The 11113-nt window shown below is 40.9% G+C and overlaps 1 protein-coding gene across 1 annotated transcript in view; it reads left to right on the plus strand.

Annotated features, from left to right (window-relative positions):
* LOC139915340 (metabotropic glutamate receptor 4-like) overlaps positions 1–7013 on the plus strand; it is a 111391-nt gene extending 104378 nt beyond the window's left edge. Inside the window, exons 9-10 of the mRNA XM_071903938.1 lie at positions 4982–5228; positions 6964–7013. Of these exons, the coding sequence (XP_071760039.1) occupies positions 4982–5228; positions 6964–7013 (297 nt within the window). The remainder of the gene's footprint in view (positions 1–4981; positions 5229–6963) is intronic.
* The last annotated feature ends 4100 nt before the right edge of the window (positions 7014–11113 follow it).

Consider the following 11113-nt stretch of genomic DNA (forward strand, 5'->3'; position numbering starts at 1 on the left):
CTGGGTACAAAGCCAAGGGGTACAACAATGGCACAGTAGAAATGTGTCGATCCAGTTGAAAGGGGTCTTTTGGCAGTGTAACAGAAGGGGCTCAGTGGCTACAAGAGAGGACAGTGGTGAGGGAAAAAGCCTCATACTGGCATGGACACTATCAGCAGTGCCAGAATGGGTCTGACAGATGCAACAAATTAATCCTTACCTCCTCCCCTTTGGGATTAAAGAAAACAATGCATCAAAATGTTGGCCTGGAAGACTGGCTGTGATAGTTTCCTTTGTGACAGACATTCTTCAGAGACCAAGCTTGTGTATTGTGTCATGCTCAGCACCACAAAATAATTTCTCTAGTCTACAGCATTGCAGAAAATCTGCATATGACTGTAACCAATTGAATGTCATCATTGATGCAGTATGTGGCCAGCAGTAAGTACTTAATCTAGGCTATACAGACAATTTAGCAGATATAACAAGCACAGAGTTTCACGCGCCATTGTCAATATAAGGCTTCAGTCTTTATTTTCATACTGCGCATGTTGTGTTAACACCAGAAACGTCAGTGGATTGATGGTTGATTTGAATTTTATAATTGAAATATCTCAGCTTTCAAATCCATGACTTTTCCTTGACTCACTTTATGCACAAGCCAGTGTTGTTAGATTTTCAAAACCATGCAAAGAAATAGTGGTTAGAATTATATTTACCCTTCAATTGAGAGCTTGCTGGCCTTCTCTTACACCCCCCAAAAAAAAATCCATTGGCCTTTCACACTAAAACTGAGCAAGAATTTCCACATCTAGAGAATAAAGAGACACCTGCAGCTCAATAGATAGACTGTTTGGTTTATGTTTTATTTGCTTTCCCAAAATCTATTTTGGAAAATATATTGTCAACTATCATCACTATATGTTCTTAATCACACACTGTGAAATTCACATTACTTGTTAACGTGAACGTTGCTCATCGTAAGTCACATGTCAACAGCAGCCATGGATATCGGTTCGCTCTTTGTTTAAGCATTCCAACTCCTGCCTCTGAAGATGAAAGAGAATTATAAAATTGTGGAGAGATTTAACATCAGCTTTTTTGGAGGATGAGGTAATCCATTAGCTAGCATGGCTTTGAATAGTAAAATAGAAAGAAAAAAGAAAACTTTGAAGGGTAAGTAAAGCCCTACTTTTGTTTCTTCTCACAATCCCTGAAATGAATTCAATTTAAAAACCTTGAATAACCTCTCATTGAGGCTTAGTACAAGACGCTCCGTTTCTTGCTTCAAATTTTATTAGTCACTCATTAATTATTATTTCCTGTAGAAAACTGCACACACAATGGCTGGGAGATAGGCCCACTTTTAATCATTAGGAAAACTTTGCCACCATTGCCCGGAGCTTGGCAAGGTACAGTAAGACATAAAATGGAAAAGGAAATGGAAATTTTGCTTTAGGGAAACGTCCTACATTTATATGATTTTTTTTTTCTTTCTTCACTCGTCTTCAGCTGTAGAGACTAATCACATTTAACTTGACTTACACATAACCAAAGGGGTGTTCGGGTGTAGAGTCAGAAAATCATTAATTTAAACTCACATTGCAGTATAGTTTAGTCTGGTCAGACTAAGCAATAAGTTACTTTGTTGTTGTAGATTGTCTTTATTGTGTAAGTAGCAAATTTTGCTGTGCTAGCCTTCATGCAAAAGACTTAATTTTTTAAATAAGGGAGAAAAACACTGTGACAGATTCTCTGAGCTGTTACATAAACAATGTTCTTATTTAAGGAATTAACATGTCAAAGCAAACACACCTCATAATCATCGTACTGTAAATGACAGGCACCACAAAGCCTCGCAGCCCACGTTGACACGTCTTTCAGAGCAATTAAATGCTCCACTTCCTCTGGGTCTTGATTTACCTTATCTATCCGCCTAGGCGCTCATCACCAGTTTACAGCGGGCCTCTGCCTCAGCATTACAAGCACAGTCATTTATTTGTCATCTGGTGTCAGGATAAATGTAACGAATGCCATGGGAGGCTTTCTCTATCATTCAAATGGGGACATCTGGTCTATCTACGGAGCGTGATCACCGAGCTTTATGCCAGCTTCGGGAATAGACGTGACACCTGCTTACCTGGAGAAACAGTCTAAATCAGCGGCTGTCTCCAAGACAGAGGGAGGAAGAGGGACATTGGACAATAGAACTCGTGGGAACGAGGCTTCGGCACAATGGGCTCAATTCAAATTCAGTCAGCCCACACAAAGGGGTCCTGCCATTACGGCGTATGAATGGTCTGATGAATTGAGTGGTGTTGTTTATTTCTCTATGAAGTTTCCATCACACTATTGGCACTGTCAACTTAATGACAAAAACTGCTGTTAGTGCACTAGTCAGACAAAGAGTGGGAGCTATAGTGAGTTCAACAAGCCCAGATGTCACGCAGGAGTGTGCTCGTACCAATGTTGGATCAGTGTTTATCCCTGCTACCTGTTACCACCCTAGTCCTTTCCATTTCTCTCTGTGTCTCTCTGTCTCTCTGCCTCTCTCTCTCTCTCTCTCTCTCTCTCTCTCTCTCTCTCTCTCACGCCTTTCTTTCCAAAGATAAACAGCATTACTCACAGTAGCATCCCGCAGGCCCAATAATACATAATGAAGATCGATGCTACAGAGCAGAGGGAGCTGGGCAACATCTTGGATTTCAGAGAGCAGTTGTTACATTCATTAGGCCTACAGCACACCGGCCCTCCGAGTCTAAGCTGTTGACCTCTGGGTGCTCTGGCAAAGGGAGAACAGGCCATGAAGCTAATCAAGGCCAAAGCATTGTGATCTTTGTAAATGACATTCTCCCATGAAGCCATATTATTGCGTCCCCTAAGGCTTCTGTTTGTTTATTAGTTTAATTAGAGTGCGATTATAGTGAATTCTCATGCAATAAGCCACTCTGCTGAACATTTCCACACCATGCTGAGAAACAAAGCTTAATGTATAGTGGGAATTATGCAGCATTTAAATTAATTTTAGAGTTTGCATCTAGGAGAACAGGCTCTCTAGAGAACCTGGCTAAAATTAGCATACTTTTACATATATTAACCCTCAAATCAATCTTATGTTATCAGATTGATCACAGACTTGCTCAGCCAATTGTTCCGCACTGTGTGTAGGCAGTGAAGTGGGAATCTCTTAGGACCTCCTATCATGTGCTGTTAACATCCCCATTTTCCTCCCTGCTTCTAGTTCACTCATTAGTGTTGCATTGCACTGCTTCTTCTAAGTGTGCTTTGCCTCAGGCAAGATCTGTTGATGACAGTGTGATGATAGGTGCGTGAAATATACACCATCTCATCTTTATGAGCTCCACACTGTGCATGCTCAGGTACAGTGCTATCAGGAAGAAACAAATTAATGAGCCAAATACTGCAGTGGGTCTGACAGTGAAAACAGGGCTCCTCATGTGAGCTCAAACAGGGCTCCTCATGTGAGCTCAAACAGGTCCATGATACAGTACATGTTGTAGATCATTTTAGTTTTTTTCAGTGACACCTTGATACTATTCAGGCGAATAATAGAATGGCCAGAGAAATATTGATTTCAAATGGTTATGTATAATGAAGTCTACCTTTGTTTCCATTCTTCACTTATCTTATATACGTCAGTGTCCACATGGGAGGCTTCAAAGATGGCTATTCTTAGGTGAAAGGCAACAGAACATTTTTTTTTTCTTCTATTTATTGTATGAGTAACAGCTTGGGTTCTGCAGTCCCTCCCTCCCAAGGCAGCAGTGAACCGAGCCCAGAGCAGTGCACTAGTTAACACTCTCTACAACAGGGAGGGGATCGCCGCAGCTGTCCCTCTATCATGCAGCCTTCATCCTCCCATTCTTCACTCTATCCAGCAATCCCCCATGGTACCGGGCCTGGCCGAGATGAGATACAACCGTTCTGGTGGGAAAGCACTATAGAGAGTCTCAAATAATGAAAACAAACAAGATACTAAAGCAGAGGTCACATCTGGGGAGCTAAATGTTACTCTGTTTTGATGAAAAAACCAGCAGGGACGTACTGTGGTCACTCAATAGCTGATGAAAACACATACAGTCAAAAGGAAGAGATTCTACTTCAATGGTAGAATCGTATAAAATATTTACAGTTTTGCGGCGTGAAGTCTATGCATGAAGGGATTTATAGATTTCTATTAGATGGTGAGAATGAGGGGAGCCGATACATGTGGTATGTGGTGGATCCTGGAGAGAATGCCACGCTGTCAGGATGCATTCAAGCCCACGGTATCTTGTACTGTATACAAGTTAATGCCTCTCACATGGGCGGTCAAGCAGGCACTATACACTACAATCTATAGAAATTACACAAGCTTTCCTTCCTCCTTAACACTCCCATGAAGAGGTCTCATTAATTTGCCGCAGCTTTGCAAACAATTAAAATGGAAAGAGCCAGACTGATACTCAGCAAAGCCCTCCCCCATGATTCAGAAGGTTCAGCCATGTATAAAATTTTCATGAGGTTGTTGCTTTTTTATGGTCCTGCTTGTTGTGAATCAGAATAGGATACGATCGACTGGTGTTATCAAATTTGTTTTCAGGTTGACGTGATGGCCATATTAAAACTAGCATGGCAGAAAATTAAACAAACAAGGTGGCCTTGGCTGCTCCAGCACACCACCATAAAAGTAGATGAGATGCTGATTTAAAACAGAATTTTATCACATATCGCTCGCATTAAATCGTTCTTTGAGCCTCTGTAGGACACAGTGTAAACCACTTCAACAACAGCTTGACCAGCAAACGGGTCATTGGATGCTCTAATTACAATGATACACAGCAGATGTCATTTTCACTGTACAGGCCGCTACCCATATAGAACAATCAGAACGAGCCAATGCCAAAAAAGCTATATAACGTCTCGATGTGTTCCTCTATAAAGGGCATAGCAACAAATCAGTGAGAAGAGGGCTTATGTGTTGGTGTTTGCCTTTTTGCAGATGTACATCCAAACAACCACGCTGACCATCTCCGTGAGCCTGAGCGCCTCAGTGTCCCTGGGGATGCTCTACATGCCCAAGGTCTACGTGGTGCTCTTCCACCCCGAGCAGAATGTGCCCAAGCGCACACGCAGCCTCAAGGCCGTGGTTACCGCTGCCACCATGTCCAACAAGTTCAACCCCAAGGCCAGCCTAAGACCCAACGGAGAAGCCAAGACCGAGCTGTGTGAAAGCCTGGAAACACAAAGTAAGAACAAGAATGGTAATGAGGAAGCCTTTGACTAACAACAAGTTTTTTTTTCCCCATGTATGTTTTGTCCTTCAATTTCTGTAAATCACGGAAACAAATTAATGTGATGCAGAGATAGAAGGCAAAGTAAAAAATAATTACTTATTGGCAAATGTGCAGCATGTTATTTTACACTTGAGTGGATTCAGGAAATTAGCCACTATTGTTCATTTTGAAGAAAAAAAAAGAAGTGGATTTTGTTTGTGAGTCAGGAAGAAGCATCACAGGATTCCCAAATGTGGGGAGAACCAAGTCATGAAGGAATGGATTAAGGTTGTCAAGAGACAGACCATATTCTGCAGTACAACAATGCAACTGCAACTCTACATCTGTAATACCTTATAGTATGGCAAGTGGAGTGAATTATTGTGAATTATTTCAGTGCATTTAGCGGCTACTCATGAAACTTGTTCAATATGCTAAACAAGTATCTTCTCTCTCTCTCTCTCTCTCTCTCTCTCTCTCTCTCTCTTTCCTCTCTCTCTATTTACACTCCAACACTGTTTCAACACATTGTAAATAATCAAGAGGCAATTGGATCTCCTTTCTGAACCAGCTGAACTTCTCTCAGTGTGCGCCTCCCCCTAATTTCAATACCAATAAAAATGCTTGGAGCTACTGTATCAGTGACAGACTCTGGATTTATACAACTGAAGTAAATAATGACTTCAGCAATTGAGTCAGCAGAAATTACTCAGGTGACGTCCGAAACAGTCTCTCTCAGCTCGCCTCGGGCAGGAAAAGGTTTTAATCGGTCATGTCTGTCAACAGAGATACATTCCCGCTGCCTGGCCTATCCTAATCATGATGCATGCTTATTGTCAGGCATTTTTGAGCTGCATTGAGTCCTTGCTTTTCCCACCAATAACAATAATACCACATTTTCCCCTCATAAAAGAAAAAGACAAGCTGACAGCGTATTTGCTGTTGATACCAAAAATAGAAATCAATACAATTCGCAGCGATTGTATGACAATGTAGTAACAATGGCATGTTTTTGTGAGGCACGCCAGAATAGCTACAGTGCGTAAACACACAGTGCAACATAAATTCCTATCTAGCCTTAAGTTTTTTAGGGTTAACAGGGGCTTTTGTTAAGAGGGCAAAGATGCAGATTTGATAGCCAGCACCAATTTATTCTGATGGGGTTACCGTTTACAGGCGCTGTACAGTGCATGGCTATTTGAATAAGCACCATTTATCATTGTCATTGCCAGTGTGGACACATGGCTTGATGAAATTGAAAAATTCCTGTCTGGGCCAGCTCCCCCACTGCCTGGATCTGGTGGCGATATGTCAGGATTTATCTGCTCCACCTCAGCGAATCAGCTAACACGGTCTAGAGAGACAAACTGGAAAGTTGAGGCCTGATAGCGCTGTGTGAAGGAATTGGTGGGGGCAGGGGGCTTTATTGAAAGCATCCTCCCACTGTAGGTGATACAGGCTATGTATTGAGGGCAAAATATGACCAGAGCGCCAAGTCATTTCTCGGGAATTATTAGCATTCGTGCTACGCTGCAGCATGAAGGCTTGACAGCAGTTCAACACAAATTTTTCAGCTAGGACATTTCGTCTTACACTTGTTACACCAGGAAAACTGGGTCAAACATATATTCCCTGCCTACATTCCCTTGTCTTCCTTATCTTGTAGGTTACAATAGTTCACCTTGATTCTGCAACTCTTCTCTTTCAGCTTTCTCGACAAAGCAAACATACATCAGCTACAGCAACCATGCAATCTAGGGGACGAAGGGCATCACCATCGTTCAGGATTTCCACCTGACGGAGAAATCGTGTATATGCAGTGGAATTCAAACCCGGCAAAATGGACGTGTCATCGTTTGGGTGGGAATCACGGAGGGAATTCCCAAAGAAATGGCATGGCGAGGACAGACCACACAGAGATGCAGGGAAGGACCCCGAGGGGACCAGAACAGATACAGTGCAATTGTAAGGTTCCATCTTCTGTCAGCCTCACCAGAAAAAAAAAAACCACACTTGCATGGCAGAGGCCAGGAGACTAAAGGATGGAGCTTTCCTTTTGAGTGTTTACATTTCAGCTATGCCCTCCTTTCAAAAGACTTCTCTCTCATCTTGAGCAGTGCTGGCTGACATTCAACTGAGATCAACAATATGTTCAGGTGTTCTTAATGTTGTCTGCCAGTTTTGTGAACGATAATATTAAAATCCTCAAGGCATCACAAGGGATTAATCAACACCAAAAAAGGCATGAAAACATGATCTGTGAATTTCTAAGAGGGGTTTATGTTTGTTTTATTTCTAAATGTACTCCAGTTACATGGATCAAATGTCTGGAAATGGTGATCATTTCAACAATGCAAGATATCTGTATCAGACTCCATGTATTTTTTTCCTCTTACAGGTTTCCATTGAGTTAATGACAATGACGATGACTACACCTATAAAATGGTCTCTGCTGATTTTGAGCATGCCAGTTTGAACATCCTGTGTTGTGTTGTTAAAAAAAAAAGAAAAAAAAAAAGAATATTTGGAATGCATTTAAACTCTGTTGCAGTGTCGTTACAATTGTTTGGGCCCAAGCCTATTGTACGTTAAAAACTGGTCTCAAATGGTGAAGGTCTAGTGAGTGATTTGTTTATTTGTGCTTAAGTGAGGCCATGATTTGTATTACCAGCTAGCCCAAGGCTGTCACTGCCCTCCGCATACCTGTATGTGCTTTGAAACAGTGGCTCATGGCTAAAATGAATAGTATTTCAGCCCCGAGATCCTACTGTAAGCTGTCATCCAGGATGACCCCCCATCACTGCCACCAGCTATTCTCTTGGTTACACATAAGGGTAAGGCTTAGTTGTACAAATCCATTTGGATGAGAATTAAGATGAAGTATGCCCTTGAGAGTGGATCATGCAATATGCTGTGAAGGTGATATCCATAATGGACCAGCTATTGAAACTATTCATTACTAAACATGTCCTCCTCAGGCACTCTCATGATATGGAGGAGGTATAAGGAAGTTGTAAGGCTTTTCGCGAATGAAATTCTAATTGCAAAAGTATACATTATCTCTATCAATCACCCCGAGCTCGCTGAACAGATTAATAGATGGCTTAATGCAGTATAAAAGCCCTCTAATGTCTTGGAGAAAATATTGTGGGGTCATTTGTGTTGTGAATTCAATGCTGCTTTTCATGCCTCCCTCTGTATTACTTTCAACACCATTTGTGTTGCAGAATAAAATGTGAGTGCTGACCAAATTAAATGGCAAGTTAATGTATGTTATTAAATAGATTGATGATGTCTGCTTTATGTCCTGACATATCCTAAAATAGGGGAAATTGTACAAAAAGAAACAGTGCCTGGCTATCTGACTATGTATTTGTAAAACCTCATGAAAACTAATGAAGTGTGTGAAGCATGTTTAGTTTTTTTATACAAAATTTTATTTCTATTAAAAATGTTTTCAAACTTCAATGTCCTCCTTTTTTCAGTTTTGTGTAATGCAGGGAACACTATTGGTTTCTTTTATTAGTAATTTGTTTGTTTATTATTTTGATCCATTTGCTGTAAATGAAAGAAAAGGATACAACAGGTTGTCACAATTCTTACAATTATTATATGCAATGTTTGCTGCCTAATTGAAAAAAAAAAATAGAATGTTATAAAAGCGAATGCAGATTATGTTGAGGTAATTACCTGTGTGTGTGTGTGTGTGTGTGTGTGTGTGTGTGTGTGTGTGTGTGTGTGTGTGTGTGTGTGTCTGTGTGTGCGCGCCTGTGTGCATGCATTTATCTGTGTGCCTGCTGCAGAGAAATAATATAAATTAAAGACAACGGCTGCCATCCTCTGAATAATGTGTTGCCAAAATTGCTCTGATAATAGCATGTGAAAGACAGACAATTATTGGAGGGAAACATGAAATTATTTAAAATGAATGGTTAGCCTGTACTTTAATCCAAGGCCCCTGCATTCAGCTAGCTCCCAGGATCTATCATCTTCTCCACGCCTCCCTGATACTGTGAATGCACAATACAAAAGGCTAGAAGATAACAGTTGTTACATGGCAAGCGTAAATGCATGCCCAAGCACAATGACTAGATTTTTGCAACATATCAGTGTCATCTTCACATAGCAGGGAGCCAGAGTAAGGTGTCTGCAGTCTCATGAGATATTAGTGTAAAAGCTGAAACCAATACAATGTCTCAGTGTTGTACTGCCAATACTGCAGCTCCAGTGTGTACATCTTAATGACATCGCAATTTATATTCTTAGTTTTCTGAAGTCAGCAGCCAAGCATAAGCTCTGCCTGTGTGTGAACATAGACAAAAGCATCTAGTTAAATCAAACAACTGTGAAGGCTACAGGACAAATACTGTATGTTGTTATACCACAATATAAACATTTACAACAAAATTAGATCATATTACAGGCATTTACATTACATGCCATTTAAATATATTTATTTTCCATTAATTCTGTTGTCATTATAGCCTTGTTACACCTAAAGAAGCAGTTCAGCAATACAATTGGCACTTGGACAAAGGGCTACTGTAGGGCCTTGGTGTAAGAATTGGTGAATTATTTAATTGTTAGGTGAGAGAACACATTTGCTTTGTAAGTGAAGGTGAACAAACCAGGAAAGATTTATTTTAGAGTAGGCACAAGTTATGGTAGTTATGGGGAAGCTATGGATTGGGAAACACAAGCAGACATAGACCAGCAACTGAGAGGCTGTATATGGTACTTCTGTCTGTATACATTTTAACACAGCGGGTGGTTGTAAGCTCATAGACATAAACTGCTCTAAACAAACAGACTATACCACTTTTTATACATGATGTGAGGTGCTCAGGGCTAAGAGAGGTTTGACAATTGTGGAGATGGCTTTCCAATTTAACTTTCCAGATGAATTTAATACAACATATAGAATTTATTGGATAAGATTTAAGTTAAAATGATAATGAATGAATAGCAAATGGAGGTGGTGGGAGTGCCACAGAAGAAGGTGAGGGCAGAGGTCACTTGGCCACAAGAGAGATACTATCCAGGGAAAACACAAAGTGAGTGTGAACAATGGCAGGGTAAAATATGTGGTCAAACAGAAATAAATACACTAATACTATAAAACCAATGACATCAAAAGCCTAATATTAACAGCAGCCTGTATGAAGGACAATGAGAGCAAAACAGCAGCTGACAAGTGATTGCAGGATTTTTTTCCCCAGCCTTTTTCCTCATGGCACACTACCTATGACAAATTAGGCCTGCATTGGAAAATAGAGTCATTAATCTTATAAAACAGTTAAAAAGCTTGATTAGCCCAGCCCAACTGGCCATTCTAGTGGCCTCAGTACATGTAAAAATTCATCCCAAGCAATACTGTTCATCCCAAACATAGTAAGGGATCTGCCAGTGGAGCCACCTAACTAGATAAAAATGTTTAAATATATAAATAAATAACAGTTGGCTAAGGCCAATAGCAGCAGCACAAACCGATGCTACAAATAACGTCTATGTTGTTTGCTCATCCACAGATCATCACCCCCAAACTGCAGCAGTGCAACCACCTAGGAGATTAAGAAGGACCTGTTGCTAAAGTCAGTTTCCTTCCTTTTAAGCACACAACAGAGCAACCAGGGGGGAGTTTGTGTAAACCCTGGGGCTTTTATGGGGGAAGTAAAATTGCCAACAGGAAGAACTGCCTTAACCTGGTGCTGATTGGATGCTCCGTCTCCAGCAGAAAGTATACTGGCTGTCACACTTTGTAGAGCTCACTGTGCCATGAGGAGATACAGTAGATGAGTCACATGAAAAGAAGAAGCTAGATACACTGAGCTAGTAGGGAAGCCAGCGTATGCCCTGTA

Source organism: Centroberyx gerrardi, chromosome 5, assembly GCF_048128805.1.
Source record: "Centroberyx gerrardi isolate f3 chromosome 5, fCenGer3.hap1.cur.20231027, whole genome shotgun sequence".
In the NCBI taxonomy this organism is placed as follows: Eukaryota; Metazoa; Chordata; class Actinopteri; order Beryciformes; family Berycidae; genus Centroberyx; species Centroberyx gerrardi.